Source organism: Liolophura sinensis, chromosome 8, assembly GCF_032854445.1.
Source record: "Liolophura sinensis isolate JHLJ2023 chromosome 8, CUHK_Ljap_v2, whole genome shotgun sequence".
Lineage (NCBI taxonomy): Eukaryota > Metazoa > Mollusca > Polyplacophora > Chitonida > Chitonidae > Liolophura > Liolophura sinensis.
Window position 1 is genome coordinate 37601409 of NC_088302.1, and position 18736 is coordinate 37620144.

The 18736-nt window shown below is 39.7% G+C and overlaps 1 protein-coding gene across 3 annotated transcripts in view; it reads left to right on the forward strand.

Moving 5' to 3' along the window:
- The first annotated feature begins 1573 nt into the window (after positions 1–1573).
- The window catches only part of LOC135474114 (glutamate receptor-like), a 53919-nt gene continuing 36756 nt past the window's right edge, over positions 1574–18736 (forward strand). For 2 of the 3 annotated variants that reach the window (XM_064754127.1, XM_064754128.1), the window contains exon 1: positions 1574–1996. In XM_064754127.1, coding sequence (XP_064610197.1) covers positions 1915–1996 — 82 coding nt within the window. In that variant the 5' untranslated portion in view covers positions 1574–1914. The remainder of the gene's footprint in view (positions 1997–18736) is intronic. The other variant, XM_064754129.1, reaches the window with a different exon arrangement.

Sequence of the window (18736 nt, forward strand, 5' to 3'; positions counted from 1 at the left end):
CTGCATGAATTGCTAAACCTGTAACAAATATTCCTCTATGAGTAAACAGCCTGTGACGTTTCTTTCGAAATATTATGTACATCTATGTGTACCAAACGGGGTATGAAATAATTGGTTGCTAGCGGGATAAACTCACAGCATTGGCTTCGCTAGAGCTATGGTTTTCTAAAATCTTTAAGAAATTCTCCCGATATGACCTGACTTACTCGTAAGCTGGGTAATTAATACATCACGATTTCAGGTTTAGGACATGCAAACAACTGAGTCTAACTGTTTCCCGAACTGTCAATGCAAGGCTAACCTCCTAGGATTTCTAAGCAATCAGAGAGCCATCACTGATAGATAGGCAATTTAGACTGTCCGGATGTCTGCAACCAATGAGCACATTTGGTCGCACCTGCTAACCCAGAGTCATTTCTAGTTTATTGACGGGAAGATTTGTTCAAATTGTTTACCTAGCGCTTTGAAAAGACTGGTGCCTTTCCTCAGCGATTTTGTGTGAGAGCTCTTCACGTCTATACTCCGGGCAATCCATCAAGCCTCTCGACGTGTGCTCGCTATGCCATACAGGGCAATAACAGTTTGCATATCACCGACGCTTCTCTATTATTCTTCCATGCGTTAACTTTACTAAATCGACAGCTGTCAAAGCAGTTGGGCCAAAAATCAACTCCCTAAATAATATTTATGCCAGCGATTCTTTATTACAGAGTAACATGCCAAGTGAATGAATGCTCGTACTTTGCCGTCTTAGCAAAGAAATGTTTGTAGCAGGTGTTACGTTTACGGGCTAACTTTCACCATTTCTCCCAGCTTCACACGCCCCAGGCCCATTTGCACCGAGCGGTTTTGCAGGACAAGCGCATACAGTGTAACGTTACGCTAATCGGTTTACACAACCATCTAAGGCGTGCTTTACCCGCTTGTGTCTAGTCATGTGTCCACACAAGGGGTAAGCAGATATCTTGTGTATTAACCGCATCCTCGGAAGCAATAGCATCCAACTAAATGGCTTCTTACTCTGATGTACTATTGCTAGTTGTCCGGGAAGCCAGGCACGAGTCATATATCAGCAACGGCTAATATCAGCAAGGTTACACAGACCACACTAACTTAGTATTTTGGTTATAGCAATCTCGGTGGAGGCGGTATTGACTGTATAAATGGCGGTCAGCATCACTGTTATAATATCACTTCACACAGAGCAGAGAAAAACCTTGATTGGGTGATTAACGGGCAGCAGTGCGTCTCCGGAGAGGCGTCCCTGCCTGAAAGTCGCCGTGCCAGAACGACCGTAAGACTGGCGGTAGATGGGGCAATCTTAATGCGTATCACGAGTAATGAACGCCACTCCGCCGAGACATACAGAGCGATTAGAATTCGGAGGCTCTTACAGGCTGAATAGATGAAGGCAGGCCGAACCTGCCGCCTTAAAAGCTCCGAATTGCATCTGCCAGAACAACCGGCATGAGACGCCATGTGACTTTGGATGTACGTGCTCACTACATGGTAGCCGGAGGTGGGCGGACTAGAAGCCAGAGCTAATGCAGTTAACGTTGCATAAAATCAACGGCGCTGCATGAGTGAAAAGCATAACGTAAAACCTTATGTCATCCTTTGACTCCGAAGGAGAAACACTCCGGCCGACTGTAGTCCTCTTGGGAAAACATCGCGCATGTGCTTACCGAGAAGGTGGCATACGGCAGCCGGACTAGAGCGCTTCTGGAGGATATAGAGGGGACGGTGAGAAGCCGAGACTGGACAATGTATGTGAACACTGGAGATTATCACACGTGTCATCACCTCAACTCGCTGTTACAAACCCTGCTGGCAAGGATGCTGCTGCCATAGTAATGGGAGAGTACACACACACCAGGCGGCCTGCTGCTTTTTCATTGTCCTCACCCGCGCAAAATGTTGACACTCAAGTTTCTCCTGGCTACGATAGTCGTCGCCGTCTTACCAATGAAGGCGAGTCAAGACACAGTCCCAGTCGGTAAGTCCTCTCCACCTTAGCTCTTTAAACCATTGCTACACTGTCTATCTCCATACATAATTTGATAGAAGGCCAAGGGATTTTCAGGCGCGGATGCGGGATATAATATTGTCCCTCTCCGCACGTTTTATCAACAAGACTACAGAGGTCAGATTCGCTTTCGAGGATGTCTACAATCTAAATAACGACTTTCGTGCCCTCCCATACTTGAGCTGCTCAAACGATTACTTGGTAATTATATTTTCTGTTTCATTAGACGAAATGAACAGAGTTACTTCTATATTCCAGCTACTTGTGTGAACTCCATCAGGTCGTCAAGAGTTTTGTCCTCAAATAGGACTACTCTATGTACATTAGATTTGTGTTGCTGGTTGGCAATTACCAGCCTTTTTTCCCAACATTAACGGTTGAGTAGTCTACTCTATCGGACGCCAGTTGTTTCAATCAGTTGATTTATTATTATACCTTTTGGTTTAAGGTAACTTGGCTGAAAGTGCAAGATATTTACTTGTAGGCTATTCCGTAGCAAGGGCATTTGTAAATACGTTCTGTCAAATCAATATCTACATTCTTGTGTGTCCTATTATTCATATTCGGGTATGCCTCGCTCTAGGGTGGTCATCCCAGACTCCATAATGCTCTGTTAGAGCACTACCTCATAATATATTCCCAAATAGACAATAACACGCCTGTGGCATAAAAATGAATGCAGAGAGCTCCGGTATAAAGACAAAAAAAGATAAATTAATATTCAAGAGTTTTGGGTTGTTTAGTGCCCCTTTGTTCAATCAATGCCGGAAGCGCTGCAAATTAGTCGAGCTCGTATCAAATCATTAGACTGGAGACGAAATTTCAAAGTAACTTCCTGCTAGATATACAACGCTTCGCCAAGAGTATAATGACACCCGTCGTTTGTAATGATTGATTGTCAGCATTTGGTGGCATATGAGCTTATTATCTCCAGTCCCGGGGGCACCACTTTCCACAATAAATATCCCTCGGATTTTAAAACGAGCCACCATGACGACTAGCCAGGAGTCACCACGTACAATGCCATCACATAATGGTCACTGGACAAGAAACTTCTTGGGTGTTTTTAATAGACAAGCTATAATACGGCTTGCTCGTCCCCAGGAGAAGAATCTGTGGTGTCGTATAAGGGTTTGATTGAGTTTACTGACCATGTTGTGTCCGGCAACAACGGATTATGATGAGCACCACGACCACAGTTAATTACGATACCATATATATGTATATGATGACCGTTAGAGCCACTCAGGTCTGGTCTCGAAAGGTGCCCAAACGTTCTTTGTCAGCCAGATTGGCAGCGCGATAGACAGCTGGGTTAGGCGGAGCGATGGTGTCTCTAGCACTCTTCTCTTGGACAATGACGTGGGACAATACTTCGCTACAGGAATCTGTATTATTTCGTTTCAATGGTCACCAGACGTGAATAAGCTTGGAGTAGACAGTTTGACATCTAGGTTGTGGTCATCGCGCCAACGGCATGGGAATAAGGCAAAATACAGAATGTGTTCTCGACCGATTCTGTTGTTGTTTCGGTTGTTGTTTATTGCAATCTTTTTTTTTGGACTTCTATGGCTCTTTTCCACAAGATCTCTCAACCCATATATTTTATACAATCTCGAAATATCAAAAATACAAAATTTCTTAATCTCAACTGATTCCTTTGTAGCTTCGGGCCAAAATTCGATCTTTTCTTTACCTTCTGTTAAGGCGTATAGATTCCTTCAATCCGTCCTATCAATTTTTGGCCATTTCTGTAACATTCTGTTAAATTTTAAGACCTTGTACTGCTAAGTATTAATAGTATCATTGGTGATAAGGCAGCATTAACATATATTATGTTTAATGTGGTCAAATTTCATACATAGACACAAAGAAAACGCACCTGAGATTTGAATTGATTACTCACTCTCTATAAATAACATGTATATTTTCAGATGTAAATTTTCAGATGCAATACCTAAACACATAAATATAGTATTATTGGCTAAATGAAATTAACCGGTCTGATAATTCATACTATTAACGTTGTAATCGGATAGTACCAGAACGAGTTATGTGTGGACAACTTCTGCTTTTAAGTAATTAGTTTAAGTACTGCTTATATATATTTTTTTCAAAACTGAGATTCAAATTACATTTAAATTTGAACAGGTCTGCTGGAGTTTATATTTGAAAACGTTGATAGTTCATATTCCCATTAATTTTTTTCCTAATATTAATAATTCTTGCCGTGTACGTGTCTGTCGTTCTTGAGAATTGTATGGACCAAGGCCAAAGAAACACTAATAAACTATGTCTTACTCTCAGCTTGGAAAAAGGATTGTTGTTAAGACGTATTTCCTAACTTTTTATTATGTACCGGTATCCCAAAATGTCTTGGCAGGCGGAAGACACACTTAAAACTGCGCAGGTCATCAACTGGTTGATTCCGAGGCATCCTTTGTCTTCAGAGAACCTGATGATTGATCCTTCACGTCGTTTAATGCAGTTTGCTGAACACATTTTTTTCTTCCCAGCATAAAAGCTGAGTTTGGATGAGGTGATTATCCAAAAGCCGTTAGGAACGTGCCTTAACCCTTCTCTTGTAAACTGCAGGCGTGATTCTCACTCCCAACTCATGGTTTCGTGGGCCATAGTTTGTTTGATGCCCTACAGAGAACACAGACAGAGACAGAACATCTATCATTTCAAATATCACGGTGATTACATACATGTGCAAAGTTATACTGGTTTAAAGATCTTTCGCCGCATACAACCTGATATCTATTTGTGAGATGATTTACCACTTAAACTATACAGTACAAAAAACAGAATTAAAAAAAGTTATTAAACATCAGTGCTAGAGATTTGAAAGAGAAAATCAGCAGATATAACTCATTAACCCCACATGCTAGTGCTAATACAAGCACATTGCCATAGATCTACCTTTCGACAAACAATTCTCGCAAAACACCAGAGCTTAACTGAACTAAATCGGACTTTTATGCAAATATGTGACACGACAACTACATTAGCGTTTCAACCCTCCTCACGCCAACGACTCCATGTTGAGTGGAGCTTTGAGACAATGGCTGCAAATTCCACGTGTTTTTATAATCATATTGCTATGGACTCGCCACGAATATCGCATGGCAAAATCAATGTGTGGGAAACATAATCGGGCTGCTGAAGGACGACTTTAACAATTCTGTCAAAGAGTCCACCGCAAACGTGCCACGTATTATTAGTCTCCCCACAAACGTTTATTTGCAACAGACAAATAGGAAAAGTGAACAGACATGTTTCTGCTTTTAGAAGGAAGCCAGTATAGCATTTTATTCATAATGTCACCTATCTGAAAGAGCGTTGAAAACTGCGTTTTCAGATGAAATCTGATATCAGTGGCTAGAAGCTATTTGATTCTAGTGTTAGTTCCCACTGACTGTGATTAAGTGGTTACAGAACAGTGATTAATTTGTTAGTACCCAGCGACTGTGTTGTTCAGTTGTTAGGTGGCAATTAATGTGATTAAGTTGTTAGTGGACAATAATTGCGTGATTAAGTTGTTTGTGGCCAGCCACTATGTTGTCCAGTTCTTAGTTCCCAATGAACGTGTTTAAGTTTTAGTGGCCAACAACTATGTTGTTCAGCTGTTAGTTTCTTGCAACTGTGTTGTGCAGTTGTTAGTTGCATATGAATGTGATTAAGCTGTTAGTTGTTCGTTGCCAATGGTTGTGATTAAGTGATCAGTTATTGTGTGATTCAATATTTGTAACCAATGACTGTGTTGTTCACTTGCTAGAGACCAACGATCCAGTGAATCAGTTGCTCAGTGGCCAATGAATCAAGCCGTGTTACACAACGTGATCGGAGACTATATTAACTGTAGCAGTCATAAGTACACATTTTAAAGATGTATGTTGTCATTGCAGTTAACAACAACTTTGTCTACGATCATTTTTACTGGGCACAGTTGTATAGAAAGTTGTATCATTCACATATGAGAGAAAAATGTCAAAAGCTATAATTGTTGGTCTGGCAGAAACCAAATTTGTCATTCAAAATAGTCATTTTGATTGACAGTCCATCATATTGTTTACGCGTCATTCCAGTAGACGAGGGTTTAGATGATCAGTTCCTGATCTGTCAGCTAGCAAGAAACTGTTTATCAGTTTGTCCTTCCTTCTTCCTGAATACTGGAGCCAGTTTGTTATATTATCTGTTTGTAAACCAGCTTGGAAATCAGATTGTCTATTCCCACCGTAGTGGGATATGTACATCAGTCAAGCAAAATACGAGTCATTTAGTGTCCGTTCAAAAATGGTCTATCAATCAATCAACTGACATGATATTCGTTTCAGTTATTTATTTTATTGATTTTAAACGCCATGCTCAAGATTTTGTCGTTTATATTACATCGGCCCGGCTTATAAGTGTAGGAAATCGGAAAAATTTTGATAGTAAAAAATACATTGTTACTGAGTTTGTCACACAGTGTTGCGCATGCACGCGAACTACTAGGCTTAGGACGTCCCCTGTTAAGATTGTAAGTAAGTTTGGACGGAGTGTCCGGAATGTATGGCACTGCTCCACAATTGTGTCAAATGCCGCGCTGCTACATGTATATTTATCGTGTTGAACAGTTGTGAACAGATGCAGTGAAGCTTGACCGAGATACATGTTTTGATTACCGACTAATTCTGCGCCAGCATGGTACAAGATTTGGATACTGATTTAAGTCATTCAACAAGAACATTCCTTGTGTTTTTTCCACTTGCATTATAATGCCTATTTTCGCATGAGTATGTAGTAATTTCTGGCAATTTCCTGCATACTTTCTTTATACTTCGGTGGTTTGTGTTAAACGTTGTTTAGGAATTTTGGTCTTGCGATGATTGGCTCAGTACGTAAAAATAGTTGACTGCTGGTGTACATGGAGTCACACATACTATGACCCAGTCATTCTCTCAATCATTCATTTATTTTTTTGCTCGTTGTTTAACGCCATACTCAAGATTTTTTTTACTTATATGATGGCTGTCACTTTTATGGCTAGCGGAAACCAGAGTCCCTTGTGTCTGCATCATTTATCACTATGACAACGCCGGTATCAGATTGTCTTTCATTTACCCGTACATGCACTCATACGGTTAATCAAGACAAAGATTCGCCCACACAAATTTCGTATATGACAGCTGTTCTCAGAAAAGGGATCGAACCTGTATAGCCCAGTTTTTTACGTAAATGTACGACAGGAAACCAAAAATAAACTTTGGTTTACACTATAAATAATAAATATATTACCTCAGATATGTTCACACTTACGAGTAGACCTTTACTAATTAAGTGTGTTTATGCTACAGATAAACATATTCAAATATGGTGTTCTCTGTGGTTTGACTGACATCGAAACACAAGCTGTAGGTTAGGATTCAGAAATAAGTTTCGTACTTAAATTTCTTGCTTAATAGCACAGTTGTATCTAAAAACTGTAACGTCAGCTTAAATAAACTAGGTAATACATTATTAACCATGCCTTATAGTAAAGTGGTGTTATGTACATGAATTGCAATACTGTCCAGGGAAACCTTAGAACTGGAGGAATATAGTCTATCGCTATGGCAACATTATGAGGCTTGTGGGTTTTGGGTATTCCGTGAATCATTTCTCCAAGGCTTATTTTTTTCCTAGACGAAGTGCCAGTATATTTATGACGTTTTTCTCGACTCTAGCATATATGTCATAAAAGCAGACAAATCCTTGGAACCACATCAATCAGATTAAAGGAGAAAATTATGACATTGTAATTCTCAAAGATTCTCGAATCTACTTATACATGTACATTCCATGCCATAAACAACCGATTAACCGACTTTATGTATATAGAAAGCAGAAAAGCGAAAACGTTAATTAAATGTCTTCATGCTATAATACCGGAAGAACAAATCGCGTGATGATATTTAGAGGAAGACATGGATACGTCTAGTTCCGGGTTGATCAGTGAAATCCTTGTAGTTAAATTATTCAACGGGGCCACAGCTGGATAAGTGACAGACAGGCATACTTAACATAAACTTTGGTTAGTAGAGGTGTACACTGACTGGAACAAGTTTTGTATGTAACATGTAGTTTAAAGCGCAAGTATAATATGCTCTCAATCAAAACATCGCCAGTTATATAAATGAAAGGATGGTTCTAAGAATGTAGGTAAGATGGAACGATTGAATGATTAACTGGATGATTGAATGAGTAAATGAAGTATATTTACATATATACATATTATTATAAGATAGAACCAGTCATTAGTTGGTAAAAATAATTCTCCTCAGCAAATATTGCCCGAGTTTTCAACTTCCATGCTTGTGTGTAATTGTTGCATTAGCAAAAACTTTTGACATCGATTCAGTCTTAAGCAGAGACTTATTACAGTCAAAACATGATCAATCATGCTTTTAGAAGCGTAGATAAAACTGTGAATATTACCTTGCAAATTTGATGTCACCCAACTGACGTGGTGCATAAGTATGTGGCGGAGATGACTTCCTGGTGGTCACTGAACTGTTCTTTTCTTCCTCAATATCCAAGACTCCCTGTGTGTTTCCCGTTATAAAAGCTTTTTGGAGGTAAACCAGCTGTAGGAGAGAAAATAATCCGTTAATGCCTTCTCTGAAGAATTCATTGCAGACTGAAAAAAAACACAGTGCTTTCACAGTGTTCAGAATTTCAGTCTTTTCGTACTGAAAGAATTTCACCTGAACAGAATTACATTTTCGTGGAAGCCTTTTGTGACAGAAGTCATTACATGGGTTAAAGGTTGTATTAAAATAGTCCATGGATGGTTTTGCGGGTTTACCTCAATCGCACAAACTGAGGATTTACATTTATTGCTTTCATGGCCGATAATCTCACTATATTCGTCTCTGGAAGGCATGGAGCGCGTGTATTCAGGGTGTTAATCGCTTACCATTTTAACAGCAATGAATGCCAGGGTTTTCCCATTTGACTTAATGTTCCCTTGCACGCAACAGTGAGTAGGGAACTTCCGCAAGCACTTCGTATATTTTTTTTTGCCCTAACATTTGTTTTTCTATAGTAATCTAAGGAATTTCGAGAGCAGTCTTGTGACGCCAATAAAGAACACAGCCACTGGCTCCAATCGAAACGGCGTATGATAAGGGGAAACACTGGTAAACCACAAACAGACCTGATATATGGTCCAAGCTAATAAGCAGAGTAATCATCGTCTTAGAAAAACACACCAAAATGGTTAGACCTGCAGGATACATACGCTGAACGTCGTTTTTATCAGTGAGCTTGTCAAAAGAGCACAGCATACTGTTTATAGGTAGAGTAACTTTATTTAAAGTCAAAATGTTGTTTTGTCGCTTGCAAAGCCATCTCCGATCACTCAAAATGCGTTTTCGAATATTTTGTTCAAATTTTTCTACAAAATATGTTTTCTTGGTACTGTTTTTTTTATGTTTATGCATTAGACAAGTTTTAGTGACATTTATGGGTATCGGAATATCAAACATTATTTTTCCAGGTAACAATATATGAGTGACATGTCCTTGTGCATTTTGCTTCGTGGAACTGTATTTAATACAAATACAATTGAAACTCCACATTTGTAACATTCTGTGCATCTTCGATACACCAGAAATAGCGAACTTAAAATACTTATTCTAAGGAGCCGTCGTTATTTTGGTGTAAAATAGTAACAAAAACCTTGTCTCTAGGTTCCCTGATGTGTTTTAGATGTAATCCGCGTCATAGGTTCACTATGTCTTATATTCCTCAATTGGCCCGATTCCCGAAGGGCTGTAGACGACAATATGGCCGTCTTGTCTTTCCCAATGGGGACAATTAAATCAGCTAGTGATGGCGATTGTGGCAATGCTGAGTGGGAAATGCTTACAATCTGGGCTAATTGGGGAGCCACAGGGAATGACTGGTGCCGGGCTGAATTGGGATAATTAGTCTTGCTAATCACGACACCTGCTACACATTCAGCATATAATCTGATAGTAGTGGGTTTAGGCAAGACAGAGATTTGTTATGGGTTGGTTGGATTTATTTCTCATCATATGGACAAATAAATGAATTCATTTATTTATATAACGCAGTGCTAAATCTGTTGCATTTCTTACTTCAACACTTCCATTTTTGTCAAAAGCCTGTGCTTGAAAAATATAACTATTTATAATTTCATAGTTTAGTATTTCCCAACTGCACGTTTTGGGGTAGGTGGAAGTGTTACATGTGTTTGATGAGGGGTTACATGCACATACGTGTCCGCATCTCTGTACACAACACAAAGTCCGATTCTCCATTTTTCGCCATTTTATGGCTGTAAATTTCCAGTTTGAATCACTGTGCACAACTTGCGCCTAATGCACATGTAAGTGTGGCAGAGGATGTAGTGGGGGGACGAGGGTTAGTTTAGAAACTTTTGACAAGCCTTTTGCCCATAGGATATTTAAGGCAGGAAAATGTGCTTAACTTTGACGGTATTGAGTTCACTAAGGGAACTTGATGACATCTTGTTGTCACCAAGTTCACTGAAATGCCACTGCGTTGTCCGATTTTGTGAAACGCAAGAATCCGTTGCCACCAAGGGATGGTTCAGATTGTACTTATTTTTCAGCGAAAGTCAAGAGCATTAGATTCTTGAGTTAGCTGAGACAGGGCGGCGTAAGTAATCCTTAAATGGACCAGAAAATCATAAAGTTCACGCAGCTTAACTTTGGAGCTCCTTTTTGCACAAATTGCAACAAGGAGTCTGAAGTCTTTCCTACCAAACTGATCGAAGGCAGACATTCCCTTTAACAATATCGGGGCTCCGTCTTTAAATAACACATCTATCATAGGCCACTAATAGGACTACACGTTAAGACAAATCTCTTATCGAGCTATCGACCGTTATTTACCTTGAGCATAGGCTACGGCTATGACGTTGCCGTTGGTAAACATGTTTAGTGTGGGGGATTTAGTGGGCATTGTAATGCTATTATTCTAGCTCACTCCCTTACTCGGACTATGACGTTGCTTCCAATATTAGTTTGCTCATGCCATATCTGTGTATGCTTGCAAAAAGCCTGTCCCACTACGGACATATAAATGGTGATGCCTCACTCTAACAAGTGACCTAACCCACCAGACATGACACTGTTTCCCAGCAGAATTTACTAATACCACGCCAACCAACCAGTAATTCATCTGTACTCTATATAACTTGAACGGCATTATCCAAACAGTAACAGTTCAACTCTTCTACATGGCATTACTTACGACTGGTTTGTGAATTCCACCCAGTAATTTTTGACATAAGTCAAAATTTAAAACGTCAGTTTATGGTGCCAGTAGTCCGTGTCTATGATCATAAATGTCTTGTTCAGTCTTCATAGTTTTATCTAATACGGTTAAGAAATGTGCGTTCAAATCACTTCTCAAATTTTTACTAATCAGGCGAGTCTGATACTGTTTTCCGCTTTATGAAAAGAAGCTCCATAATGTAAGATTGATTTTTCAGAAGCAGTGCCATTTCGATATCACTTAATCACGAATGTTATGTGTATTTGTGTTTACGATTCGGGTTTAAAGACGTACTTCATGATATTACACTCATATAAAAGAGGCCAAGTTTGTGGGTGAACGAACCTTCTGGTTACATGAAAAAATATCCCAAAATAAGTAATGGAAAGACCATTGCATACTACGTTCAAAACTGCGTGTATAAACCGTTTTCTGTTTTTACTTTAATTCAGCAAAATTAAGCCTAATACTATTTAATGTTGTAACAGCTCTTTTTTGTGAATTAAACTTGAAAACGTCATAAGGATTTCATTCAAAGGTAAAAGTACAACTAAGTATCGTACCATCGTAGTCCTTAAACCCATCATATGATTCAAGCATTTATTCAGTTCAAAAACCTTTGAACTGCTCTGGTTGTCTTTTTACAGATGACTACTTATTTTTTGAAATTCTTCCACTTTAAAGCCACAGCAGAATCACTGCAAGTTGGATGAGCTTTAAACAACACATTTATTGCCATTTTTTTGTCACGTTTTCGCCTTTAATTGTGAACATTTTATTTCTTAGTCAGCGTTTTGCCTACTTGTGATTCCATTTATGTATGACATACTACTGGTTTGGCTTTCAAGAGATGTAAGTTAACGCAGACGGTATGTAGAGCATTTGATGAAGTTTGGATTTTCACCGGTTTGGTGTTCATGTGATGTGAGCTTACGCGGATGGAAGGACTGTTAGTGTGTTTGTGTTTATGTGTTATCGGTTACGGTTTCGCGGATGGAAGAAATGTTACAGGTTTTGTATTTATGTCTTATTGGTGACGCGGATGTAATGATTGTTACTGGCTTTATGTTTATGTGTTGTTAGCTACGCGGATGAAATGACTATTATTGGTTTAATGTTTATGTGTTACTGGTTACGCGGATGGAAGATATGTTACTGGTTTTGTGTTTATGTGTTATTGGTGACGCGGATGAAGGAATGTTACTGGGGTTGTGTTCATGTGTTATGAATTATACAGATAAAGGAATGTTGCTGAGTTTGTATTCATGTGTTATGGGTTACGCGGATGAAGGAATGCTACTGGGTTTGCGTTTATGTGTTTTTGGTAACGCGGATGAAGGAAGGTTAGTGCGTTTGTAATAATGTGTTATGGGTTACGCGGATGAAGGAATGTTACTGTGCTTGTGTTCATGTGTTATGGGTTTTACAGATGAAGGGATGATACTGGATTTGTGTTCATGTGTCATTGGTGACGCCGATGAAGGAATGTTACTGGGTTTGTGTTTATGTGTTATTGGTGACGCGGATGAAGGAATGTTACTGGGTTTGTGTTCATGTATTATGGGTTATGGGTTATGCAGATGAAGGGATGTTACTGTGTTTGTGTTTATGTGTTTTTGGTGACACGGATGAAGGAAGGTTACTGGGTTTGTATTAATGCGTTATGGGTTACGCGGGTGAAGGAATGTTACTGGGTTTACTACAGGTTGCTAGCAGACCTTCAAACGTACGACCGAAGAAGTTATGCAGATGAAGGGATGTTTCTGGCTTTGTGTTATGGGTAACGCCGATGAAGGGATGATACTGGGTTTGTGTTCATGTGTTATGGGTAACGCCGATGAAGGGATGTTTCTGGGTTTGTGTTCATGTGTTATGGGTAACGCCGATGAAGGGATGATACTGGGTTTGTGTTCATGTGTTATGGGTAACGCCGATGAAGGGATGATACTGGGTTTGTGTTCATGTGTTATGGGTAACACCGATGAAGGGATGATACTGGCTTTGTCCATATGCTATGGATAACAAGGATGAAAGAATGGTTACTGGCTTTGTGTTCATGTTCATTTTTTTTTTGGATTGGTGTTTTACGCCGTACTCAAGAATATTTCACATATACGACGGCGGCCAGCATTATGGTGGGTGGAAACCGGGCACAGCCCGGGGGAAACCCACGACCATCCGCAGGTTGCTGGCAGACCTTCCCACTTTCGGCCGGAGAGGAAGCCAGGATGAGCTGGACTTGAACTCACAGCGACCGCATTGGTGAGAGGCTCCTGGGTCATTACGCTGCGCTAGCGCGCTAACCGACTGAGCCACGGAGGCCCCCAGATGAAGGGATGTTACTGGTTTTGCCTTGGGACAGTTTCACCTGCACGTTAGCTACCATGGCAATTTTATACCTTCAGTTCTGCTTCAAATAAAGATCCGAGTGTAGTACAACGAGACCGTCATCTGTGGTATGTAGGAGACAAAATACACGATAAATGCTCAAAAGAATTATTAACATACGTGTACATGGTGGAGCAAGTAATAGCTATAGAGCGGTCTGCTCACCATTAATAAATTATTCGATACTTGATCAATCTAGCAACAGATTGAACTACAGAGCACGCGACTAAAAAACATTTTAAAACAGCTTTCGTAAGTTTCGCCATCTACAAAACCATTTCCGTGTAACGTTACCAAAAAAAACCAATATTCGTTTACATGTAAATGGAGAGAAGTAAAAACGTCAGACAGTAATCAGTAAGTGCAGGTAGCAGGTAGCAGACGAGTAACACTTTGACGCCGTCTGTAATGGCATGTCTGTCCATTAACCGAAGGCACAACTTCTCTTAACATTTTGTCAGTTATTTATATTATTAGGTACAGCTGGTGTCGGCCTGGAAATTGCTTTGTCCGTCTTACTTGTATGACTTAAATATTTTAAGTTAAGGGGTTATGCACCAGTGAGTCAAAAGCCAAATTGTAACTGAAAAGTATTGTCAGACGTACCGGCAGTGGACGTTTTTATAGGCATCCAGACCTCGCACAGAAGCTATATTTATATGCTGGTCAGACTAAATTACATTTAGAACATGTCTGGCACATTTTGCAGCAAGAAATACCCAGCTAAGTTAAGGGCTATGCACCCCCAGTTTATCTGGGTCTTTTTCAAACGGAGGCTTAAGCATTTGCCCTTTATGTTTTATTCAAATGACATTAGCTTTTTCCCCTCTTCATTTCATACGTTTAGCGATGATCATAATTCTTCTCAGTGACAAATGAGATCAAATTGAGACCCGGCGAAAAAAGTCAGTTCTGGAATTTAAAAGCGTCAGGAACATGGGACTAGTAGGTTTTTTTGCATCCATTATTCATTGGAACACACCATAATTTATCAAAGGGGTTTAAACACATATTATAGCTCTGAGTCTGTATTATGGTTCGGACGGTTCGGCCAAATCGCCTATACTCCTAGTTACGTGACTGGATTGTCTCTGGCTTGGAGTACGCTCATGTCGGTGAACGTTCTGATATCTGGCTGCACATTACGGTGATCTCTGTGACTGATAGGGGAACATACTGTAACCGAGCTATTTACCCACTCCATATAAGAATTTACGGGGTGCGATAACTTTTGTTAACCCCGGACCTGTTTTTTTACCGTGTGAACACTGGCTGGCTTTAAATAAATAAGCCGCCATTAGCTCATATTGGATTTTTCCTGAGGCCTTCAATCTGCACCCCTTTATTGGGCTCATATATCCCAACACTTTGGTCTACATTGCTTGAGTTAAAGTTTGTTTTTATCCGTATAAAGGCATCAGTGGTAAAGGGTTGTAATATATAACGACTGATAGTGAGAACGCATCTGTCGTTGAGGGAAGCATCGGAACTCCATCTGTAAGTACAAAATCAATATGACCCTCAACAACGTGGCAGAGCACTTTCCGATTAACTCTATCTGCCCTCTGTTGATGTATATCAATGTTTTTCTGTCTGACATTGTGCTTTTAAACTGGGCTATTTTGGGGGTCTATATGTGCACCACACTTCATATAAGCACCAAGATAAAAATCACACAGCTTGCGAGCTCTATACCTTTTTCTTTCACTCGACCTGTCGTACCCTGAAAACACGACTTTTTATATATAGCATCCGTTCATAACATACATTTCCTTCCACATTTAAACCATAGTTTCCTTGGATCGAGTTCCAACTGTCCCTTCAACCAATCTTAATATTAGGGAGCCTATATGCACATATAATGATTCTCAATGCTGCAGGTACTTTTGTTCCACTCGTTTTCCTGGGTCGTCTTAGCTGTCCGCACACCTATGATAGATTATCCCCAAATCTTTAACTTAAACTTGACCTAAACATTCCTTGTCCAGGTAATCTGTCCTTCGGGGGGTTTCTATCCTCAGTCAAACAATAAAATTCTACAATAAAAACAAGCATTGTTCCCCCAAAGTCTTATCGTGGCAATTTTACCTCCACCCACCACCCCTCCACCCCTCTTTACTGCTTTACTGATCCCACAAAATGGCGAATATTTCATACCTGACGTAAGCTGTTTTAATGGGAAACATGGCCCGCCTAAAACAAGTAAGTTCAAAAGGTGTCATTTTTGTGCTTTTCAATAAGGTCACTGTTTCTGTACAGTTGTTCTCGTGACTCAAAAAGGTAGACCTAAGCATTGCAGAATTAGAGCAGAGAATGATGTGTTGTCACCTGGCTTAGAAACAAGAGGCACAAGGCGGGAAATTGGACACATATCAGATAGTGTATCCCGCAAACCGAAACTTTTTCTTTTAATGCTTGAAATCTTGCTGGATTATAATCTTTTTGATTGCATTTTGATGCACAATTTAATGGCGCTAAGCTCTACACCACACCCTTCTCACACTACACTGAAAGTGAAACATGTTGTTATGTAATCCGGAAGTGTTCATTTGAACAAATATGGCGTTTAACTCTATACCTCACCCTGGTCAAAATATACACTCCGTGATAATACAGAAAGATTATTCTATGTTCAGTCTTGACGCCTGCATTTTAACAAAACGTAGATGCCGCTAATGTGTACACCCTTGTAAGTCTTATAGTAGCCTATATACAGGAATCATTATTATAATTCCCGAGTGGCGCAAAAACCTGGCTCCTTCCTCTACTTTCCCTGCATATAGTCAGCGTTAATCTCCAGTTCTCACTATTTACATGACTCCAGAGTATTTCCTACCCTACCCAAGCTTGTCCAGAAGATCCGTGTTCCGTGTACAAACAGTTTCCACACCAGCAGCGTCCACTCAGGCGTACCTTACGTGACAATTCATTTACATATTTCATGCGAGGCTACGAACAGGTCAGTTAGGGTTGACAGGTCCAGAGGCCAGGCATTTTTCAGACGTGTTGATGGCTTCATTCACGCAATCCGAGATGGACAGAGAGGTTTAGCTGCTGAGTCGAGTTCATCACACCACTTTGGATAGAGACTTAATCCATGCAGAATTGGAAGAAGCTTATCCTTGCTTGATTCAGCCCTTGCATGCAGACCTTATCCAAATAGCTGAGATTTATAGCTACGGTTAAAGCGTTCCTCTCCGAAGACTGTGAGACGGATACGTAAACATAAAAACTAAACATTTTGGCGTAACGTATTTACATCCCATAGATTGCTCATTATTTCGAAATCTGCATTCCACAAAATGTGAAGCATTATTCGCGCTACTTGTTTAATATTGAGCTAACATCAGTTTATTCCTGATATCATACTGCGAATGCCTTATGACGCGTAGTGTAGATTTATTAGTATCGAGTTGCGCCTAATCGCGGATTTCTGGTTTTTCTTGTCATTTGGAAATTTTAAGGTACTTATTTCGACTCGTTTGAAAACGCGACATGTGGTAGTAGGTTTTTGTGATTATAATTTCACTCTGTCATGAAATTGATCGTTATTCAAAACAAAATAAATCGATACTGAGTGTACTTGTCTTGACTCAAGTCCAGTGTGAGCCGAAGGTTAAATTCTTTACCCGTTACATCATCCGCCACAAACAGTCATTTCTAAAGCAATTGAACAGAATTTATAGTTTCAGCATTTCATCTCTTTAAATTGGACACTTACACTTTTTGTAACATAATACATACAATGTACATGTATTCCTTCTGAAAACACCACTTGACAGATTCATTATAGTCTTTCTGTTTGAATGACTATAGACCTGTAAAGGACCCAGTTCCCAGTGACATTTCCTTGTCTGTGACATCTTATCGGCGTATTTCAACTGTTACCAGAAGGCCGCCATTGTTCTTAAACAGTTTATCATCAACAAGATACATGTTATACATGTATTATTCGCTCCGGCTACACTAGATTTGTTCTGTCCCTTTTCGATAATTTGTCCAAGACTGGTTATATTGCCGATTTTAACCTGTTGGACTGTCCATGAAGACTACTTGGGCACTTTTAGATTTTACCCTGTTAGTATTATCTCTTAAGCGCACTTTGTTTATATTGACCCGTTATTCTAGACATTAGCACCGCTAATGTTGACCCGTTTTATCATAGTTAATGTTAACTCATTCTTTCAGACTTCACTACAGTTAAAATTGACCCAATCTTTCAGATTTTTACCACTGTTAATGTAGACCCATTCTTTTAGACTTTACCATAGTTAACATTGATTTATTCTTCTAGACTTTACCAACTCTAATATTGACCCATTCTGTTAGACATTATCACTGTTATCAATGACCCATTCTTCTTGACTTTACCAAAGCTAATGTTGACAATTCTTCTAGACCTTATCACTGTTAACATTGACCCATTCTTTTAGCCTTTACCACCGCTAATGTTGACCAATTCTTCTAGACTTTCTCACTGTTAATGTTGATTCATTCTGCTGGACTCTTGTTAATGTTAATCCATATACATGTACCTGACCATCCTGTCCACTTTTCTGCGAGTTTGTCCTAAATGGAATCATTTCTTTAGAATGTTATGGACGCTAAGAACGAAAGACGTGCCATGGCGTATGTCATATGGCAAACCGTAAAACTTCCCAAAAAGTGATAAGACTTGCATTAAAGTTCTGGTATTTGTCACTGTATATGCTTTACGTTCTAAATTGATACGGTATATGTCCATTACCTAAAGTCACTTCAAGTGCGTCATACATATTGGTGTAGAGCACAGCAGAGCTATACACATCCATCATAGTGAAGTGTACCCGACGTTTCTCAAACGTAAACCAGAAGGTGGTCGTGTCCGGATCAATATGCTAAGTGTGGTAAGGTGACAGCTATTCATGCAAATATAGCAAGAGCTGATGTAGATTGTGTCTCGCCAGATCTCAAAAAGATAAGCCGTGAAAAGTAACCATGTTTGGCGCGTTGCCTGAGACCTTTTTATGAGCGCAAAGTAGATGAATA